This window comes from Vigna umbellata, chromosome 1 (assembly GCF_029865625.1).
Source record: "Vigna umbellata cultivar VRB3 chromosome 1, Vumbellata_1.0, whole genome shotgun sequence".
Classification (NCBI taxonomy): domain Eukaryota; kingdom Viridiplantae; phylum Streptophyta; class Magnoliopsida; order Fabales; family Fabaceae; genus Vigna; species Vigna umbellata.
Genome location: NC_142165.1, coordinates 96,993,069 through 97,015,382, shown reverse-complemented (window position 1 = coordinate 97,015,382; position 22,314 = coordinate 96,993,069). Strand labels below are relative to the sequence as shown.

The window sequence follows — 22,314 nt, the reverse complement described above, 5'->3', positions numbered from 1 at the left end:
CCCCAACCACCAAAAATATCCTCCTATTATAATGAAACTTATTTTTTAAAAGAAAAATGCACTTAAAACTGACCGAAAATGAAGCCGAAAAAATGATAAGCACGTTTCCTTTCCATTCCCTCTTATACGCTCCTTCCCAACATCCACATTGTTTCTTTTTAATTCACTTAATAGCCACAACTCCCACTCATGACCAAAGCAGCAGATTAAAATAAACATCTAATATAGTACACAATCCTAAAACCTTAACCACTATGCTATTCACATTTCATTGATAAATACATGCAACATATAAATATAAATTATACACCATACATTTTCATATACTAGTAAATTATTAAAACAATTAAACAAATAATTTACGAAGATAATATAACCCAAGAAAAGTTCTTACCAATTAGGTTATACATACTTAAACATAATGTATTATTTTTTTTATACAGCAAAACTACTCACTTTACATCTCACCCATAAATCACACGTATTTTTCTTGGATCTTACGTTCTCCCTATGTACAAAAATTTTCCGCTTCGAAAATTGGATTTATCAAAAACATGTCCCATAGAAAAATTATAAATAATGCAATTTGTAGTTGCACAAGAATCAAACCAACATCTTCATTTCAATCATTAAACAACCATATTTGACAACTCGAAAATATAAAGACAACTCATTACATGACTCATTTACCCGGATAATAGACTTTAATTAAAAGCTTTAAAATAAAACCTAAAATTATCTTTAAACACCACCAAAACATTTCTACTAGTTGAAAACTACTAGATAATTTCTTCTTTTCTTTATATATATATTATTATTATTTTTAACATAACATTAACTAAAAGACACTGAACCACAATTTTCAGCGTAACAAACCAATGCTTTCAGTGTCTGTTCTCAAATAAACTCTATACTTTTAATTATTTGAATAATCAATCACATTAATAACATAAAAAAACACTTTCCAAGAAAACACTATATAAAGAAATGTTCCAAAAGTTGTTCCCCCAAGGTTTCATGAGTTTAGGGTTATGACTATAGTTTAGGGTTTACGATTATGAATATAGTTTAGGGTTATGACTATAATTTAGGGTTAGGGCTTAGAGTTTAGGCTATGGTTAGTGTTAGTGTTTAGGGTTAAGTTTACGATTAAGGTTAGGATTAGGGTTAGGGTTTAAGATTTATGATTTAGGGTTTAGCGTTTACGGTTAATAGTTAGGGTTTGGGTTTGGGTTAGGGTTTAATGTTTAAAGTTAAGGTTTAGGGTAAGGGTTAAGGTTAGGGTTAGGATTAGTGTTAGGGTTAGGGTTTAACGTTATGGTTTAGGGTTTATGGTTCAGGATTAGGGTTAGTGTTTTAGGGTTATGGTTAAGGTTTAGGGTTAGGGTTAGGGCTATGGTTAGCGTTTAGGGTTAGGATTTAGGATTAACGCTAATGTTAGGGTTAAGGTTTATGGTTTAGAGTTAGGGTTTAAGGTTTATGGTTTAGTATTTAGGATTTAAGGTTAGGGTTAGGGTTTAGGGTTTAAGGTTAGGGTTAGGGATTAGAGTTACGGTTACAGTTACGGTTAAGGTTAGAGTTTAAGGTTTAGGATTTAGGGCTTATAGTTGAGGGTTTAGGGTTTATGGTTTAAGGTTTAGGATCAAGTGTTAGGGTTAGGGTTTAGGATTAGGGTTTGGGTTAGAGTTTAGGGTTTATGGTTAGGGTTTAGTTTTCAGGTTTGCGGTTTAGGGTTCGGGTTTAGGGTTTATGGGTAGGGTTAGAGTTTAGCGTTTATGGTTTAGGGTTTAGGGCTAAAGGTTTAGAGTTAGGGTTATGGTTTAGGAATTAGGGGTTAGTTTTCATGGTTTAAATTTTAGGATTAGGGTTAGGGTTTAGGGGTTAGGGTTTAGGGTTAGAGTTTCGGTCAGGGTTTAGCGTTTACGTTTAAAATTTAGGGTTAAGGTTTAGGGTTAAGGTTTCGATTAATGCTTAGTGTTTAAGGTTAGGGTTTAGGGTTAGGCTTCACGGTTAGGGTTTAGGGATAGGGTTAGGGTTAAGGATAAGGTCAAAGTTAGGATTTAGGTTTTATGGTTATGGTTATGGTCTAGGGTTAGGGTCAGGGTTTAGTGGTTAGGGTTTAGTGGTTAGGGTTTAGTGGTTAGGGTTTAGGTTTAGGGTTAGAGTTTAGGGTTTGGGTTAGTGTTAAGGTTAAGGTTTAAGGTTAGGGTTAAGGTTAAGGTTAGAGTCAGAGTTATGGTTGGGGTTTGTTTATGGTTAGTTAACTATGGTTAACTATGGTTAACTATTGTTAGTATGATTAGTTAAATATATGGTTAGTTAAATATATGGTTAGTTAATTATGTGTAACTAGGGTTAGGCTAGGTTTTAGTGTTAGGGTTTTGGGTTGGGGTTGAGGTTAGGGTTATTATTTTAGGGTTTAGGGTTAGGGTTCTGATTTAGGGTTTAGGGTTTATGGTTAGGATTTATTGTTTAGGGATAACGGCTTAATGTTTACGATTTATGGTTTAGGGTTACGATTATGGTTAGTCTTAGGGTTAGGGTTTAAAGTTTAAGGTTTGTAGTTTAAGGTTTAGGGTCCAAGGTCGAGGGTCGAGGGTCTAGGGTCCAAGGTCCACAGTTCAGGGTCCAATGTTCAAAGTTTAGTGTTCAGTGTTCAGGGTTTAAAGTTAGGATTTAGGGTTTAAGGTTTGGGTTAGGGTTTAGGGTTATGGTTAGAGTTAGTGTTTAGGGTTTAGGTTAGGCTTAGGATTAGGGTTTATGGTTTAGGATTATGGTTAGGGTTAAGGTTTAAGGTTAGGGTTATGATTAAGGTTTATTGTTTATAGTTTGGATTAGGGTTTAGCGTTTATGATTAGGATTTTAGGTTAGGGTTATGTTAGGGTTTAAGGTTAGGGTTCAGGGTTCAGCGTTTAAGGTTAGGGTTTAGGGTTAAAGTTTGGTTAATGTTTAAGGTTTAAGGTTTAGGGTTATGGTTAGAGTTAGGGTGTAGGGTTTAGGGTTTATGGTTTAGTGTTAGGGTTTAGGGTTAAGGTTTAGGGTTTAGGGTTGAAGTCAGACTTAGGGTTAGGGTTATGGTTTAGAGTTTAGGTTTAGTGATTCGGGGTAGGGTTTATAGTAAGTGTTCTAGGGTTTAGGATTAGGGTTTTAAGGTTTAGGATTAGAGTTAGGGTTAGGGTTTAAGTTTAGGGTTAAAGTTTATGGTTTAGTGATTAAGGTTTAGGGTTTATGGTTTAGGGATTAGAGTTTAGGATTTAAGCTTTAGGGTTTAGGGTTTATGGTTAGGGTATATGGTTTAGGGTTTAAGGATTATGGTTTAGGGTTTAGGATTTAAGGTTAGGACAAAGGTTATGGTTAGTGTTGAAAGGGATATCAATGTGAGTGCTAAACCCAATCCCTGTTTTGTTTTTGATGATGACAACACATTGATTGTAATAACACATAAATGTTGTCATGACACAACATAAATGTGTATTTATGTTTGATACATTTGTTGCTATGAAAATGATTCTTAATGAATACATATGTTGATATGTTAATTGGTTTGCATACTTCTGTGATCATAATTTTGCTTATATCTCTATATGCATACTGGATGTTTTTGTGTGTTAAAACCACAAGCACAAAGCAACTCTGTATGAAATAATCGATTACAGTGATGTTGTAATCTATTAAGTTCATCAGATAGCTTATGTTTTTAAATTATGGCAAAACAACAAGTTTTAAATCGATTACATTAAATGTAAAATCAATTAAAAGTCGTGTCTTTGCAAACATATTGTTGAAATGTGCTATGATGAGTTTTTGAAGAGAAAAAGTTTTCAAAATCTGTTTAAGTGAAACATTATTGATCATTCTAAACTTTCATATCTGATATCTTTGATTTGAGAAAAGTGTTACACGTGTTGAGACGCTCCAAGAAACATGATTCATAGAGTTTGATACATCTTGAAGGTTTCTTGAAGAACAAATATGGATTTACACTACTGATCAACTACTGCACGAGTGAGGTGTATTTTTAACTGATCAAACTTCGTTTTCTGCAATCTCAAATTGTGTTGATTCCCTGTGCGTGCGACCAAGAAGAAGAGTGAGGAGCTCTTAGTACTTTGAGAGGTGTTCTCAAAGGGTTATGCAGTGAAGACGTGTGGTTCTTTGTGCACATGCTATCTTTCTATATTTGATTGTTGAGTAAGAGAGGTGTTTACATTGGAGAGAGTCTCTGTAAAACCTTTGGTGTAAAACTCAAATCATTATAGTGAAAGATCCTCCAATCTAAGGTTGATTGGAAGGGAAACTGGATGTAGGCATTGAGGCCAAACCAGTATAAATCCTCTGTTTGTATTTCTCTCCTTATCTCTTTTACTTTCACTCCATACACGTATTACTTAGATTACAAGAAAGGTTATAGATCATTCTAAATTTGCGAAAAGATTTATAAAACATTTGTTTTTATTGGTTTGGGGTTTAGGGCTAGGGCTAGGGTTTAGCATTAGGGTTAGGGTTATGGTTAAGGGTTTATGGTTTAGGGTTTAGGGATAAGGGTTTAATGGTTAGGGTTTAGGGTTACAGTTATGGTTAGGGTTAAGGTAAGGGTTTAAAGTTTAAGGTTTATAGATTAAGGTTTAGGGTTTGGGTTCAGGTCCAAGGTGTTGGGTGCAGGGTGCAGGGTCCACGGTCAAGGGTTTAAGGTTTGGGTTAGGGTTAGGTTTTTGGTTAATATTTAGGGTTTAGGGTTAGGGTTAGGGTTTATGGTTAAGGTTTATGATTTAAGGTTAGGGTTTAGGGTAAGTGTTCCGAGGTTTAGGGTTAGGGTTTAGAGTTAGTGTTTATGATTAGGGTTAGGGTTATGGTTTATGGTTTAGGGATTATAGTTTAGGGTTTAAGGTTTAGGGATTAGGGTTTAAGCTTTAGAGTTTAGGTTTAAGGTTTAGGGTTTAGAGTTGGGGTTTATGGTTTTAGGGTTTAGAGTTGGGGTTTATGGTTTTAGGGTTTAGAGTTTAAGGTTTAAGGATTAGTGTTTAGGGTTTAGGGTGGTTTAGGGTTTAAGGTTAGGACAAGGGTTATGGTTATATGATTATGGTTAGGGTTAGGGTTTGGAGCTAGGGTTAGGGTTTATGATTAAGGTTTAGGGTTTAAAGTTGGGGTTATTGTTTTAGGGTTTAGAGTTGGAGTTATTGTTTTAGGGTTTAGGGTTAGGGTTAGAGTTATGGTTTAGGGATAAGAGTTTAAAGTTTATGGTTTAGAGTTTAGGGTTACAATTATGGTTAGGGTTAGGGTCACGGTTTAAAGTTTAGGGTTTATTGATTAAAGTTTGGGGTTAAGGTTTCGGGTTCAGGTCAGGTTCGGGTTCGGGTTCCTTTTTGAGTTCGGGTTCGCATTCAGGGTTCAAGGTTCGAAGTTTAAAGTTAGGCTCTAGGGTTAGGCTTTAAGGTTTAGCATTTAGAGTTTAGGGTTCAGGGTTTAGAGTTTCCGGTTTGGGGTTTGAGGGTCAGGTTCGAGGTTCGGTGTTCAGGGTTCGGGGTTCGGGTTTTAGGGTTCAAGGTTTAAGGTTTAGGGTCGGGTTAGGGTTTATGTTAGTGTTTAGGTTTTAGGGTTTATAGTTTAATCTTTCGGGTTAGAGTTTAGGGTTTAAGGTTTAGGATTTAGGGTTTAGGGTTCAGGGTTAAAGATTAGTTTTACGGTTAGGGTTTTTTTAGCGTTTAGGGTTCAAGGTTCAGCGTTTCTGGTTCAGGGTTCGTAGGTAAGGTTCAAGGTTCGGGGTTCAGGGTTCGAGGTTCAAGGTTTAAGGTTTAGGTTAGGGTTAGGATTTTTGTTAGTGTTTAGGGTCTAGTGATTAAGGTTTAGAGTTTATAGTTTAAGGTTTATGGTTAGGTTTGGGGGTTTAAGTTTGAGGGTTTAAGGTTCGGGGATCAGGGTTAGGGGTTAGGTGTTCGTGGTTCGGGGTTCAAAATCAGTATTCGGGGTTAAGGGTTAAGGATTAAGGGTTCAAGTTTAGGGTTAGGGTTTAGGATTCAAGGTTCAGGGTTTTGAGGTTCGGGGTTCGGGGTTTGGGGTTTGGGGTTCGAGGTTATGGCCAGGGTTAGGGTTTTGGTTGGTGTTTAGATTTTAAGGTTTATAGTTTAATGTTTAGGGTTAGGGTTTAGGGTTAAGGGATCATGGTTCATGGTTCAAGGTTTGGGGTTAGGGTTATGCTTTAAGGTTCAAGGTTCAGGGTTTCTAGTTCTGGGATCGGGGTTCAGGATTCGGGGTTTAAGGTTTAGGTTAGAGTTAGGTTTAGGATATAGTGTTTAGAGTTTAGGGTTTATAGTTTAAGGTTTATGGTTAGGTTTAGGGGTTTAACTTTGAGGGTTTGGGGTTCGAGGTTTAGGGTTAAGATTTAGGGTTCGGGATTCAGGCTTCATGGTTCAATGTTTAAGGGTTTATTGTTTAGGATTTAGGGTTTATGGTTTAAGGTTTAGCGTTCAGATTCGAGGTTCACGTTTCAGGGTTAAGGTTTATTATTATCAGGGAGCTAGGGCTGTGCAATGTCAACACTTACGTAGAGAAAATGTGGACTGTATGACAACCTTAGTCATCAAAAGTGATATAGTTTCACACAATCAACAATTGAAATTTTTGGTATAATCATAGAGGGGAATACAGTTTAGGGTTTAAGGTTAGAGTTTAGGGTTTGGGGTTAAGGTTAGGGTTTAGGTTTAGGGTTTAGAGTAAGGGTTTATGGTTAGTTAGTTAGGGTTAGGGTTTAGGATTAGGTTTTCGTGTTTAGGGTTACTGATTTAGGGTTTAGGATTAGGGTTTTTAGGGTTTAGGATATATGTTTTAGGGTTTAAGGATTAGGGTTTAAGGTTAGGGTTATGATTAGGAATAGGGTTAGGGTTAGAGTTAGGGTTAGGGTTAAGGGTTTAGGGTTTAGGGTTTAGAGTTAGGGGATAAGGGTTTAGGGTTAAGGGTTAAGGGTTTACGGTTTAGGGTTAGCATTAGGGTTTATGTTTTAGGGTTTGGGGTTTAGGGTTAGGGTTGGAATTATGATTAGGAATAGGGTTAGGGTTAAGGTTAGGGTTGGAGTTATGATTAGGAATATGGTTAGGGTTAGAGTTAGGGTTAGGGTTAGCATTAGGGTTAGGGTTTATTGTTAAGGTTGGTTTATGATTAGTTAACTATGGTTACTTAACTATGGTTAACTACGGTTAGTATGGTTAGTTAACTATGGTTAGTTAATAGTTAACTAGGGTTAGTTAATTATGATTAGTTAATTATTGTGGGTTAGTTATTGTTAGTTAATTATGGTTAGTTAAGGGTTAGTTAACTATGCCAGTATCAGTTGCTAAATCACATGCACTATTTATTACTGATACATTATTCAATTACCAGTGCGTGGAACATTTGGATACAAATATCAATACATATTGTATAACGGTTATTTACATTTAAGCGGGTCAAGAGACACTTATTAGAATTTCAAGAATTATTTCAAGAAGTCATGAATTGTACACAACACAAATTTCTCAAAGTGCAGCAGATTACAACACAACATAATGAAGGAAATGACAACAAAAGCTTAATTGCATAATAAAAATAATTTCTTAAAGTTAATATAAACAACGTACATAATATAGCCAACCTGATACTTTAACTCATGCATTGATACTTTAGATTACCTTTCGATATGTAAGAATCATCTCCATATGTAGTTTGGAATCCCATGATTCAACAAACCATAAATCTATGATTCTCTCAAGTGTCAACGTTTCCCTTGTTCCACCAATATCCTTGATCATGTCAAATTTCTTTTTCGTCTAATACATGATGGAAAGAGTTGAAGAATAAGTTTAATGAGATAAAAATACAAACTTGAAGCCAAAACCAGAAAGATACACCCACGAAATAAAAAACTTAAGTTGGGTTATATAAAATTGTAACTTGATAAACTCAATGTTCACCAAATCTGCAACCTTTATAACACTCTGAATAAACAAAAATAGAGTTCGATTAAACAAAGTAGGAGAAGTAAAGTTTCTGAGTTCTGTACATGTAAATAGAAGGGCTAAGTCGAAATAGACGAAGAAAGCCAAAAGTTCAGAGATGAGGTCCAAAAAGGAGAAGAAGATGAACATAGAAAGCGAAAAATTGGACAAAGAAGGGAAGGTATATAGAAAAATTGGACAAAGAAGGAAAGGTATATAGAGATGACTAACCTTTCACGCGTCCAAAGATGCAGATAACATGAAAAAGGATAACATAAATGAAGGCTGATATTATTTTACAGAAAAGGTAAAAAAAGAAGAACAAGAAGCGGGAGAAGGGGAGAAGGTCTGATATTATATAGAAGGAGAATGTCTGATATTATATAGAAGAAGAAGGTCCAAACCATTGAGACTCACCTACTACTAGTTAACTAGATTAGTTAATTATGATTAGTTAATTATGGTTGGTTAGTTATGGTTAGTTATGGTTAGTTAATTATAGTTAGTTAGTTATGGTTACTTAGTTAATTATGGTTGGTTAGTTATGGTTAGTTAACTATCCCAGTATCAGTTGCAAAATAAGATGCATTATTTATTACTGATACATTTTTCAATGTCATGTCATGCTTCAAAAATGATTATGCAAAGACTGACACAAAAATGTCAAAATATTATTAGTTAGATCGACAACTTACAAGAGTATAAGATGGCAAAGATGAGGCAGGAGCAGAATCCCTTCTACTTCGCATTGGTAGCTTAATTTGACTACAATGAACAATCCATGAAAGTAATACGAGTACAGCAAATTGTACAGGAGAAGACGTTACCTTGACGATCTTTAAAGTTGAATAATTACACGGGCTTCGTAGCTTGTACTGTTTAACCAAAAAAATTAGGGTTAGGGTTAGGGTTTAGAGTTAGAGTTTAGGGTTAGGGTTGGGGATATGGTTTGGGTTACGGTTAGGGTTTATGGTTTACAATTTTGATTAGACTTTAGCTTTTACGGTTAGGGGTTAGAGTTTAGGGTTTAAGGATTAGGGTTTAGGGTTTACCGTTTAGGGTGTAAGGTGAGGATTAGGGTTAGGATTAAGCTTTAGGGTTTGGGTTAGTGTTAAGGATTTATGGTTTAGGGTTAGAGTTTAGGGTTTCGGTTTAGGGTTTCGGTTTAGACTTAGGGTTTCGGGTTATGGTTGGGGATAGGGTTAGGGATAATAGGGATAGTTAGGGTTAGGGTTAGGTTAAGGGTTTAGGGATATAGTTAGGAGTTAGGGTTAGGGTTTAGGTTTTAGAGTTTAAGGGTAAGGGTTTAGGGATAGTTAGTTAGGGTTAGGGTCTAGAATTTAAAGTCCAGGGTCAGGGTCTAGGGTTTAAAGTTCAGGGTTTAAAGTTCAGGGTCCGGGGTCAGGGGTCCGGGGTCCGGGGTCAGGGGTCCAAGGTCAGGGGTCCAGGGTCTCGGTACAAAGTCAGGGACCAGGGTCTACAATCCAGGGTCCAGGGACAGGGGTTTAGGGTTTTGGTTTAGAGTTAGGGTTTAGGGTTAGGGTTGTGGGGTTATGGTTAGGGTTAGGGATAAGGTTATGGTTATGATTAGGGTTAGGATTAGAGTTAGGGTTTATGGTTAAGATTGGTTTATGGTTACTAAACTATGGTTATGATGGTTACTTAACTACGGTTAACTATGGTTACTTAACTGCGTTAAGTATGGTCAGTTAACTATATGGTTAGTTAATTATCAGTTAACTAGCGTTAGGTAATTATGATTAGTTAATTATTGTGGTTAGTTATTGCTAGTTATTTATGGTTAGTTAATGGTTAGTTAACTATTATCAGTTGCTAAATCACATGCACTATTTGTTACTGATAAATTATTCAATTACCAGTGCGTGAAACATTTAGATACAAAAGTCATCACATACTGTATAACGGTTACATACATTTAAGCGGGTCAAGAGACACTTATTAGAATTTCAAGAATAGTTTAAAGAATAATTTCAAGAAGTCATTAATTTTACAAAAGACAAATTTCTCAACGTGCAGCAGATTACAACACAACATAGTGAAGGAAATGACAACAAAAGCTTAATTGCGTAATAAAAATAATTTCTTAAAGGTAATATAACCAACCTGATACTTTAACTCATGCATTGATACTTTAGATTACCTTTTGATACGTAAGAATCATCTCCATATGTAGTTTGGAATCCCATTATTCAACAAACCATAAATCTATGATTCTCTCAAGTGTCAACGTTTCCCTTGTTCCACCAATATCCTTGATCATGTCAAATTTCTTTGTCGTCTAATACATGATGGAAAGACTTGAAGAATCAGTTTAATGAGATAAAAATACAAACTTGAAGCCAAAACAACAAAGATACACACTAAATAAAATATCTGCAACCTCGTATAAATATGTAACTTGATAACACTCTGTTCACCAAATCTTCAACCTTTATAACACTCTGTATAAACAGAAACAGAGTTCGATTAAACAAAGTAGGAGAAGTAAAGTTTCTGAGTTCTGTACATGTAAATAGAAGGGATAAGACGAAATAGACGAAGAAAGCCAAAAGTTGAGAGATGAGGTCCAAAAAGGAGAAGAAAATGAACATAGAAAGCGAAAAAGTGGTCAAAGAAGGAAAATTATATAGAGATGACTAACCTTTCACACGTCCAAAGATGCAGATAACATGAAAAAGGATAACATAAATGAAAGCTGATATTATTTTACAGAAAAGGTAAAAAAAGAAGAACCAGAAGCGGGAGAAGGGGAGAAGTTCTGATATTATATAGAAGGAGAATGTCTGATATTATATAGAAGAAGAAGGTCCAAACCTTTCAGACTCACCTACTACTAGTTAACTAGATTAGTTAATTATGATTAGTTAATTATAGTTGGTTAGTTATGGTTAATTAATTATGGTTAGTTAACTATCCCAGTATCAGTTGCAAAATCAGATGCATTATTTATTACTGATACATTTTTCAATGTCATGTCGTTCTTCAAAAATGAATTATGCAAAGAGTGACACAAAAATGCCAAAATATTATTAGTTAGATCCACGTCTTACAAGAGTATAAGATGGCAAAGATGAGGCAGGACCAGAATCCCTTCTACTTCGCATTGGTAGCTTAATTTGACTACAGTAAACAATCAATGAAAGTAATACGAGTACAGCAAATAGTACAGGAGAAGACGTTACCTTGATATTCTTTAAAGGTGAAATAATTACATGGGCTTCGTAGCACTGTTTAACCACAAAAATTTCCATTCAATTAATGCAGCTCCTAAAGTCCGCCAAACGTCACCTGGTCCAAATACCATATCAACATCCATAAGACAGAGACCATAATCAATCAATGATGCCATATAAGCCACCTGGAAACAAAATTGTCCAGCATAATCTGGATTATCAGAATCACTGCTCAAACCAGACCATAAATTTAAACAGATTAAATTGCCCGACTCCCAAACCATTGTTAAGTTGGTTCTTCGGGTCAAATTTAGCTTATTGTAGACCAAAAAGAAACCAGACAATGCATGAAACTTGGCTGGTTGTGCAACAGCTGATAAATTAACTATATCAATGCCTGCAAGGTAAGTAATGAAATACAGTAAGTTCCTATCAACACATAATAGAAACAAAACTTTTAACCACCCTTCTTCCATGTTATCAGGGAGCTATGGTTGTGAATTGTCAACACTTACATAGAGAAAAGGTGGACTGTATGACAACCTTAGTCAACAAAAGTGATATAGTTTCAAACAATCAATAATTGAAGTTTTTGGTATAATCATAGACGGGAATACGGTTTAGGAATTACAGTTTAGGGTTAGGTTTAGGCTTTAGGGATAGAGTTAGGGTTTAGGTTTAAGGATTCAAGGTTAAGGGCTTAGGGTCCAGGGGCTAGGGTCCAGGGTCCAGGGGCCAGGGGCCAGGGGCCAGGGCCAAGGGTCCAAGGCCAAGGTTACACGGTCCAGGGTCCAGGGTTTTGGGTTTTGGGTTAGGGTTTAGGGTTTGAGTTTGGGGTTTGGGTTTATGGTTTGGGTTTAGAATTAGGGTTTATGGTTAGGGTTGGGGATATGGTAAGAGTTAGGGTTAGGGTTAGGGTTGGGGATATGGTAAGAGTTAGGGTTAGGGTTGGGGATATGGCAAGAGTTAGGGTTAGGGTTGGGGATATGGTAAGAGTTAGGGTTAGGGTTGGGGATATGGTCAGAGTTAGGGTTAGGGTTTATGGTGTACAGTTTTGATTAGGCTTTAGCATTTACGGTTAGTGTTTAGCGATTAAGGTTTAGGGTTTAAGGTTTAAGAAGAGGATTAGGGTTAGGATTAAGGGTTTATGGTTTAAGGTTCAGTGTCCAGGGTCCAGGGTTTAGGGTTTTGGGTTTTATAGTTAGGGTTGAGGGTTAGGGTTTGGGATATGGTTAGGCTTAGGGTTTATGGTTTACAGTTTTGATTAGGCTTTAACCTTTACGGTTAGGGTTTAGGGTTTAGACTTTAGAGTTTAAGGATTAGGGTTTAGGGTTTACGGATTATGGTTTAAGGTGAGGATTAGGGTTAGGATTAAGGTTTAGGTATTAGGGTTGGGGTTAGGGTTTATGATTTAGTGTTTAAGGTTAGGATTAGGGTTCGCGTTTAGAGTTAGCGTGGGGGTTATGGTTGGGGTTAGGGTTATAGTTAGGGTTAGCGTTAGCATTAGGGTTACGGTTAGGGTTAGCATTAGGGTTATGGTTAGGGTTAGGGTTAGGGTTAGGGTTTATTGTTAAGGTTGGTTTATGATTAGTTAACTATGGTTACTTAACTATGGTTAACTACGGTTAGTATGGTTAGTTAACTATGGTTACTTAATAGTTAATTATGAGTTAACTAGGGTTAGTTAATTATTGTGGGTTAGTTATTGTTAGTTAATTATGGTTAGTTAACTATACCAGTATCAGTTGCTAAATCACATGCACTATTTAGCACTCATATATTATTGAATTACCAGTGCGTGGAACATGTAGATACAAATATCAATACATATTGTATAACGGTCACATACATTTAAGCGGGTCAAGCGACACTTATTAGAATTTCAAGAATAGTTTCAAGAATAATTTCAAGAAGTCATGAATTTTACACAATACAAATTTCTCAAAGTGCATCAGATTACAACACAACACATTGAAGGAAATGACAAAAAAAGCTTAATTGCATAACAAAATTAATTTCTTAAAGGTAATATAAACAACGTACATAATATAACCAACCTGATACTTTAACTCATGCATTGATAGTTCGGATTACCTTTTGATATGTAAGAATCATCTCCATATGTAGTTTGGAATCCCATGATTCAACAAACCATAAATCTATGATTCTCTCAAGTGTCAACATTTCCCTTGTTCCATCAAATTTCTTTGTCGTCTAATACATGATGGAAAGAGTTGAAGAATCAGTTTAATGAGATAAAAATACAAACTTGAAGCCAAAACCACAAGGATACACACACGAAATAAAAAACTTAAGTTGGGTTATATAAAACTGTAACTTGATGAACTCAATGTTCACCAAATCTTCAACCTTTATAACACTCTGTATAAACAGAAACAAAATTCGATTAAAGAAAGTAGGAGAAGTAAAGTTTCTGAGTTCTGTACAAGTAAATAGAAGGACTAAGTCGAAATAGACGAAGAAAGCCAAAAGTTGAGAGATGAGGTCCGAAAAGGAGAAGATGAACATAGAAAGCGAAAAAGTGGACAAATAAGGAAAAGTATATAGAGATGACTGACCTTTCACTCGTCCAAAGATGCAGATAACATGAAAAAGGAAGACATAAATGAAGGCTGATATTATTTTACAGAAAAGGTAAAAAAAGAAGAACAAGAAGCGGGAGAAGGGGAGAAGGTCTGATATTATATAGGAGAATGTCTGATATTATATAGAAGAAGAAGGTCCAAACCTTTCAGACTCACCTACTACTAGTTAACTAGATTAGATAATTATGGTTGGTTAGTTAATTATGGTTAGTTAATGATTAGTTAACTATCCCAGTATCAGTTGCAAAATAAGATGCATTATTTATTACTGATACATTTTTTATTATCATGTCATTCTTCAAAAATGAATTATACAAAGACTGGTTGTAGACCAAAAAGAAACCAGACAATGTCATTCTTCAGCTCAAATTTAGCTTATTGTAGACCAAAAAGAAACCAGACAATGCATGAAACTTGGCTGGTTGTGCAACAGCTGATAAATTAACTATATCAGTGCCTGCAAGGTAAGTAATGAAACACAGGAAGTTCCTATCAACACATCATAGAAACAAAACTTTTAACCACCCTTCTTCCATGTTATAAGGGAGCTATGGTTGTGAATTGTCAACACTTACATAGAGAAAAGGTGGACTGTATGACAACCTTAGTCATCAAAAGTGATATAGTTTCATACAATCAACAATTCAATTTTTTGGTATAATCATAGAGGGGAATACGGTTTAGGAATTAATGTTTAGGGTTAGGTTTAGGGTTTAGGGATAGAGTTAGGGTTTAGGGTAAGGGTTTAGGTTTTAGGGGTTAGGGTTTGTTAGTTAGGGTTAGGGTTTAGGGTTAGGGTTCAGGGTTACGGTTAGGGTTAGGGTTTAGGGTTAGGGTTAGGGTTTAGAGTTAGAGTTTAGGGTTAGGGTTGGGGATATGGTTTGGGTTACGGTTAGGGTTTATGGTTTACAGTTTTGATTAGACTTTAGCTTTTACGGTTAGGGTTTAGGGTTTAAGGATTAGGGTTTAGGGTTTAGGGTTTAAGGTGAGGATTAGGGTTAGGATTAAGGTTTAAGGTTTAGGATTTGGGTTAGTGTTAAGGATTTAGGGTTTAGGGTTAGAGTTTAGAGTTTCGTTTTAGGGTTTGGGTTTAGAGTTAGGGTTTCGAGTTAGGGTTGGGGATAGGGTTAGCGATAATAGGGATAGTTAGGGTTAGGGTTAGGGTTAGGTTAAGGGATATAGTTAGGAGTTAGGGTTAGGGTTTAGGTTTTAGAGTTTAAGGGTAAGGGTTTAGGAATAGTTAGTTAGGGTTAGGGTCTAGAATTTAAAGTCCAGGGTCCAGGGTCCAGGGTCCAGGGTCCAGGGTCCAGGGTCCAGGGTCCAGGGTCCAGGGTCCAGGGTCCAGGGGGTCCAGGGTCCAGGGTGTCCAGGATCCAGGGTGCCCAGGGTCCAGGGTGCCCAGGGTCCAGGGTCCAGGGTGTCCAGGGTCCAGGGTCCACGGTGTCCAAGGTCCAGGGTGCCCAGGGTCAAGGGTGTCCAGGGTCCAAGGTGCCCAGGGTCCAGGGTCCAAGGTCCAGGGTCCAGGGTCCAGGGTCCAGGGTCCAGGGTCCAGGGTCCAGGGTGTCCAGGGTCCAGGGTCCACGGTGTCCAGGGTCCAGGGTGCCCAGGGTCCAGGGTCCAGGGTGTCCAGGATCCAGGGTGCCCAGGGTCCAGGGTCCAGGATCCAGGATCCAGGGTGTCCACGGTCCAGGGTCCACGGTGTCCAGGGTCCAGGGTGCCCAGGGTCCAGGGTCCAGGGTGCTCAGGGTCCATGGTCCATGGTCCAGGGTCCAGGGTCCAGGGTCCAGGGTCCAGGGTCCAGGGTCCAGGGTCCAGGGTCCAGGGTCCAGGGTCCAGGGTCCAGGGGGTCCAGGGTCCAGGGTGTCCAGGATCCAGGGTGCCCAGGGTCCAGGGTGCCCAAGGTCAAGGGTCCACGGTGTCCAAGGTCCAGGGTGCCCAGGGTCAAGGGTGTCCAAGGTCCAGGGTGCCCAGGGTCCAGGGTCCAGGGTCCAGGGTCCACGGTGTCCAGGGTCCACGGTGCCCAGGGTCCAGGGTCCAGGGTGTCCAGGATCCAGGGTGCCCAAGGTCCAAGGTGCCTAGGGTCCAGGGTCCAGGGTGTCCAAGGTCCACGGTGTCCAGGGTCCAGGGTGCCGAGGCTCCAGGTTCCAGGGTGTCCAAGATCCAGGGTGCCCAGGGTCCAGGGTCCAGGGTCCAAGGTCCAGGGTTTCCACGGTCCAGGGTCCAGGGTGCCTAGGGTCCAGGGTCCAGGGTCCAGGGTCCAGGGTCCAGGGTGCCCAGGGTCCAGGGTCCAGGGTCCAGGGTCCAGGGTCCAGGGTCCAGGGTCCAGGGTCCAGGGTCCAGGGTCCAGGGTCCAGGGTCCAGGGTCCAGGGTCCAGGGTCCAGGGTCCAGGGTCCAGGGTCCAGGGTCCAGGGTCCAGGGTCCAGGGTCCAGGGTCCAGGGTCCAGGGTCCAGGGTGCCCAGGGTCCAGGGAGGGTGCCCAGGGTCCAGGGTCCAGGATCCAGGGTCCAGGGTGCCCAGGGTCCAGGGTCCAGGGTCCAGGGTCCAGGGTCCAGGGTCCAGGGTCCAGGGTCCAGGGTGCCCTAGGTGCCTAGGGTCCATGGTCCAGGGTCCAAGGTCTAGGGTGCCCAGGGTCCAGGGTCCAGGGTCCAGGGTCTAGGGTCCAGGGTCCAGGGTCCAGGGTCCAGGGTCCAGGGTCCAGGGTCCAGGGTCTCCAGGGTCCAGGGTCCAGGGTCCAGGGTCTCCAGGGTCCAGGGTCTCCAGGGTCCAGGGTCTCCAGGCTTCAGGGTGTCAGGCTGCAGGGTCCAGGGTGCCCAGGGTCCAGGGTCCAGGGTCCAGGGTCCAGGGTTCAAGGTCCTTGGTCCATGGTCCAGGGTCCAGGGTCTAAGGTGCCCAGGGTCCAGGGTGCCCAGGGTCCAAGGTCCATGGTCCAGGGTCCAGGGTCCAGGGTCCAGGGTCCAGGGTCCAGGGAGTCCAGGGTCCAAGGTCCAGGGAGTCCAGGGTCCAAGGAGTCCAGGGTCCAGGGTGTCCAGGGTCCAGGGTCCAGGGTTCAAGGTCCAGGGTGCCGGGTTTAGGGTTTGGGTTTAGAATTAGGGTTTATGGTTAGGGTTCGGGATATGGTTAGAGTTAGTGTTAGGGTTTATGGTGTACAGTTTTGGTTAGGCTATAGCATTTACTGTTAGGGTTTAGCGATTAAGGTTTAGGGTTTACGATTTAAGGTTTAAGAAGACGGTTAGGGTTAGGATTAAGGGTTTAGGGTCCAGGGTCCCGGGTTTAGGTTTAGGGTTTGGGTTTAGAATTAGGGTTCATGGTTAGGGTTAGGATATGGTTAGAGTTAAGGTTAGGGTTTATGGTGTACAGTTTTGATTAGGCTTTAGCATTTACGGTTAGGGTTTAGCGATTAAGGTTTAGGGTTTAGGGTTTACGGTTTAAGATTTAAGAAGAGGGTTAAGGTTAGGATTAAGGGTTTAGGGTTGAGGGTCCAGGGTCCAGGGTCCAGGGTTCATGGTCCATGGTCCATGGTCTAGCATCCAACGTCCAACGTCCAGCGTCCAGCGTCCATCGTCCATCGTACAGGGTCCAGCGTCCATCGTCCATCGTCCAGGGTCCATGGTCCAGGGGTAAAGGGCCAGGGTTCCAAGGTCCAAGGTTCCAAGGTCCAGGGTTTAGGGTTTTGGGTTAGGGTTTAGGTTTAGGGATTGGGTTTAGGGTTTAGGTTTAAGGTTTGGGTTTAGGGTTTGGGTTTATGGTTTGGGTTTAGAATTAGGGTTTATGGTTAGGGTTGGGGATATGGTTAGAGTTAGGGTTATGGTTTATGGTGTACAGTTTTGATTAGGCTTTAGCTTTTACGGTTAGGGTTTAGCTATTAAGGTTTAGGGTTTACTGTTTAAGAAGAGGATTAGGGTTAGGATTAAGATTTAAGGTTTAGGGTTTAGAGTTGGGGTTAGGGTTTAGGGTTTAGGGTTATGGTTAGTGTTAGGGTTAGGGTTAGGTTTAATTGTTATGGTTGGTTTATGATTAGTTATCTATGGTTACTTAACTATGGTTAACTACAGTTAGTATGGTTAGTTAATAGTTAATTATGAGTAACTAGGGTTAGTTAATTATGATTTGTTAATGTTAGTTAACTATACCAGTATCAGTTGCTAAATCACATGCACTATTTATTGTTGATACATTATTCAATTACCAGTGCGTCGAACATTTAGATACAAATATCAATACATATTGTATCACGGTTACATACATTTAAGCAGGTCAAGAGACATTTATTAGAATTTCAAGAATAGTTTTAAGAATATTTTCAAGAAGTCATGAATTTTACACAATACAAATTTCTCAAAGTGCAGAAGATTACAACACAACATAATGATGGAAATGACAACAAAAGCTTAATTGCATAATAAAATTAATTTCTTAAAGGTAATATAAACAACGTACATAATATAACCAACCTGATACTTTAACTCATGCATTGATACTTTAGATTACCTTTTGATATGTAAGAATCATCTCCATATGTAGTTTGGAATCCCATGATTCAACAAACCATAAATCTATGAGTCTCTCAAATGTCAACGTTTCTCTTGTTCCATCAATATCCTTGATCATGTCAAATTTCTTTGTAGTCTAATAGATGATGGAAAGAGTTGAAGAATCAGTTTAATGAGATAAAAATTCAAACTTGAAGCGAAAACCACAAAGATACACACACGAAATAAAAAACTTAAGTTGGGTTATATAAAATACGTAACTTGATAAACTCAATGTTCACCAAATCTTCAACCTTTATAACACTCTGTATAAAAAGAAACAGAGTTCGATTAAACAAAGTAGGTCAAGTTTCGAGTTCTGTACATGTAAATAGAAGGAATAAGACGAAATAGACCAAGAAAGCCAAACGTGGAGAGATGAGGTCCAAAAAGGAGAAGAAGATGAACATAGAAAGCGAAAAAGTGGACAAAGAAGGAAAAGTATATAGAGATGACTAACCTTTCACACGTCCAAAGATGCAGATAACATGAAAAACGGTAACATAAATGAGGCTGATATTTGTTTACAGAAAAGTTAAAAAAAGAAGAACAAGAAGCGGGAGACGGGGAGAAGGTCTGATAATATATAGAAGGAGAATGTCTGATAGTATATTGAAGAAGGTCCAAACCTTTCAGACTCGCCTACTACTAGTTAACTAAATTAGTTAATTATGATTAGTTAATTATGGTTGGTTAGTTATGGTTTATTAATTATGGTTTGTTAATTATGGTTAGTTAATGGTTAGTAAACTATCCCAGTATCAGTTGCTAAATCAGATGCATTATTTATTACTGATACATTTTTCAATGTCATGTCATTCTTAAAAAATGAATTATGCAAAGACTGACGCAAAAATGCCGAAATATTATTAGTTAGATCGACGTCTTAAAGGAGTATAAGATGGCAAAGATGAGCCAGGAGCAGAATCCCTTCTACTTCGCATTGGAAGCTTAATTTGACTACAATAAACAATCAACGAAAGTAATACGAGTACAGCAAAAACTACAGTAGGAGAAGACGCTACCTTGACATTCTTTAAAGTTGAAATAATAACATGGGCTTCGTAGCTTGTACTGTTTAACCACAAAAATTTCCCTTCAATTAATGCAGCTCCTAAAGTCCACCAAATGTCACCTGGTCCAAAAACCATATCAACATCCCCAAGACAGAGACCATAATCGATCAATGATGCCATATAAACTACCTGGAAACAAAATTGTCCAGCATAATCTGGATTATCAGAATCACTGCTCAAAGCACACCATAAATTTAAACAGATTTGTTTTCCTGACTCCCAAACCATTGTTAAGTTGGTTCTTCTGCTAAAATTTAGCTTATTGTAGACAAAAGAGAAACCAAACAATGCATGAAACTTGGCTGCTTGTGCAACAGCTGATAAATTAACTATATCAATGCCTCCAACGTAAGTAATGAAACACACTAAGTTCCTATCAACACATAGTACAAACAAAACTTTTAACCACCCTTCTTCCATGTTATCAGGGAGCTATGGCTGTGCAATGTCATCAAAAGTTATATAGTTTCATACAATCAACAATTCAAGTTTTTGGTATAATCATAGAGGAGAATACGGTTTAGGAATTAGGGTTTAGGGTTAGGGTTTTGGTTTTAGGGTAAGGGTTTAGGCATAGTTAGTCAGGGTCCAGGGGTCCAGGATCAGGGGTCCAGGGTCAGGGGTCCAGGGTTAGAGGTCCAAGGTCCCGAGTCCAGGGCCCTGGCGCGGGTCAGGGTCAAGGTCCAGGGTCCAGGGTCCAATGGCCAGGGTCCAGGGACAAGGGTTTTGGGTTAGGGTTTAGGGTTTCGGTTTAGGGTTTCGGTTTTAGGTTTCGGTTAAGAGTTAGGGATTAGGGTTAGGGTTGGGGATATGATTAGGGTTAGGGATAGGGTTAGGGTTAGGGTTATGATTAGGGTTAGGGTTAGTGTTAGAGTTAGGGTTTATGGTTAAGGTTGGTTTATGATTAGTTAACTATGGTTATGATGGTTACCTAACTATGGTTAACTATGGTTACTTAACTATGGTTAACTATGGTTACTTAACTATGGTTACTTAACTATGGTTACTTAACTATGGTTAACTATGGTTACTTAACTATGGTTACTTAACTATGGTTACTTAACTATGGTTACTTAACTATGGTTAGTTAACTACGTTAACTATGGTTAGTTAACTATATGGTTAGTTAATTATGAGTTAACTAGGGTTAGTTAATTATGATTACTTAATTATTGTGGGCTAGTTATTGTTAGTTAATTATGGTTAGTTAATGGTTAGTTAACTATACCAGTATCAGTTGCTAAATCACATGCACTATTTATTACTGATAAACTATTCAATTACCAGTGCCTGAAACATTTAGATACAAAAATCATCACATACTATATAACGGTTACATACATTTAAGCGGGTCAAGAGACACTTATTAGAATTTCAAGAATAGTTTCAAGAAGTCATGAATTTTACCCAATACAAATTCTTGAAAGTGCAGCAGATTACAACACAACTTAATGAAGGAAATGACAACAAAAGCTTAATTGCATAATAAAAATAATTTCTTAAAGGTAATATAAACAACGTACATAATATAACCAACCTGAAATCCCTCAAGTCAACAAATACAATATTTTTTGTTTGGGGTTTCTCTTTGACATTGTCCACCACACCGATGACATCTAAAAAGTAAAAAATTATAAACTACATCAGCAAATAATTATAAACAAATATATCTATCAACGAAGAACATATATGCTTTTGAAGAAATCAACATTATGCTTTTTTATCAATCAAACAAATCAGCACAGTACTTTCCATCAATGATATCCTTTACTTGACCCTCTTGTCCTCCCAAACCCATATCTTCCTTCTCAATCATTGCAGGTATCATCACCCTGACCATCATAACATCTATCATGTTATGTATATATATAATGAAGATTTGATATACATTAAGCCAAATTTAAGTCATGCATTGATACTTTAGATTACCTTTTGATATGTAAGAATCATCTCCATATGTAGTTTGGAATCCCATGATTCAACAAACCATAAATCTATGATTCTCTCAAGTGTCAATGTTTCTCTTGTTCCATCAATATCCTTGATCGTGTCAAATTTCTCTGTCTTCTAATACATGATGGAAATAGTTGAAGAATCAGTCTAATGAGATAAAAATACAAACTTGAAGCCAAAACCACAAAGATACACACACGAAATAAAAAACTTGTGTTCGGTTATATAAAATACGTAACTTGATAAACTCAATGTTCACCAAATCTTCATCCTTTATAACACTCTGTATAAAAAGAAACAGAGTTCGATTAAACAAAGTAGGAGAAGTCAAGTTTCGAGTTCTGTACATGTAAATAGAAGGAATAAGTGGAAATAGACCAAGAAAGTCAAAAGTTGCGAGATGAGGTCCAAAAAGGAGAAGATGAACATAGAAAGCGAAAAAGTGGACAAAGAAGGAAAAGTATATACAGATGACTAACCTTTCACACGTCCAAAGATGCAGATAACATGAAAAAGGATAACATAAATGAAGGCTGATATTTGTTTACAGAAAAGGTAAAAAAAAAAGAACAAGAAGCGGGAGAAGGGGAGAAGGTCTGATATTATATAGAAGGAGAATGTCTGATATTATATAGAAGAAGAAGGTCCAAACCTTTCAGACTCACCTACGAAGAGGTGAAGTGGGAAACGTGAAAAGACAATACTGCCACTGATTAGTATGATAGTACTGTGAAGGTGAGGCTAAACTGGTAATTCAAATGGGTCAGTGGAGATAACGAAAAAACCCTTATTTTGGACAGCTGTCAGTTGATTAGGATGGTTTAATTAGTCATTACCTAATAGGGAATTTTCTTAGCTTTCTACCAATGACCATCTTCTGCGTAGAAATAATACTGTTATCACCTATAAAAATCCATAATAATAATAATAAATAAATAGAAAGAATTAGAGTGGCTGTGTCTGCAATCCGCCACTATTTTAGACCACA

The 22,314-nt window shown here is 38.3% G+C and overlaps 1 protein-coding gene across 8 annotated transcripts; it reads right to left on the bottom strand.

Moving 5' to 3' along the window:
* Positions 1 to 7,539: 7,539 nt before the first annotated feature.
* LOC148206927 (uncharacterized) lies at positions 7,540 to 22,218 on the bottom strand. 8 transcript variants are annotated; one of them, XR_015783805.1, is made up of 11 exons: positions 21,566 to 22,218; positions 21,303 to 21,440; positions 21,122 to 21,205; positions 20,911 to 20,989; positions 19,323 to 19,502; positions 18,520 to 18,563; positions 18,257 to 18,394; positions 13,256 to 13,375; positions 11,171 to 11,276; positions 10,369 to 10,429; positions 7,540 to 10,266 (listed from the first exon to the last, which is right to left on the bottom strand). XR_015783805.1 is itself a non-coding variant. In XM_088104962.1 (11 exons), the coding sequence occupies exon 7, from the start codon at positions 16,364 to 16,366 to the stop codon at positions 15,509 to 15,511; it is 858 nt and encodes a 285-aa protein (XP_087961088.1). In that variant the 5' UTR covers positions 16,367 to 18,394; positions 18,520 to 18,563; positions 19,323 to 19,502; positions 20,911 to 20,989; positions 21,122 to 21,205; positions 21,303 to 21,440; positions 21,566 to 22,218; the 3' UTR covers positions 7,540 to 7,799; positions 10,129 to 10,266; positions 10,369 to 10,429; positions 11,171 to 11,558; positions 13,256 to 15,508. The 8 variants fall into 8 exon arrangements, 6 of the variants coding, with proteins under 6 accessions (XP_087961088.1, XP_087961087.1, XP_087961083.1 ...); XR_015783804.1 differs by having other exon boundaries at positions 11,171 to 11,558; positions 21,566 to 22,216; XM_088104962.1 differs by having other exon boundaries at positions 7,540 to 7,799; positions 10,129 to 10,266; positions 11,171 to 11,558; positions 13,256 to 18,394.
* Positions 22,219 to 22,314: the final 96 nt, after the last annotated feature.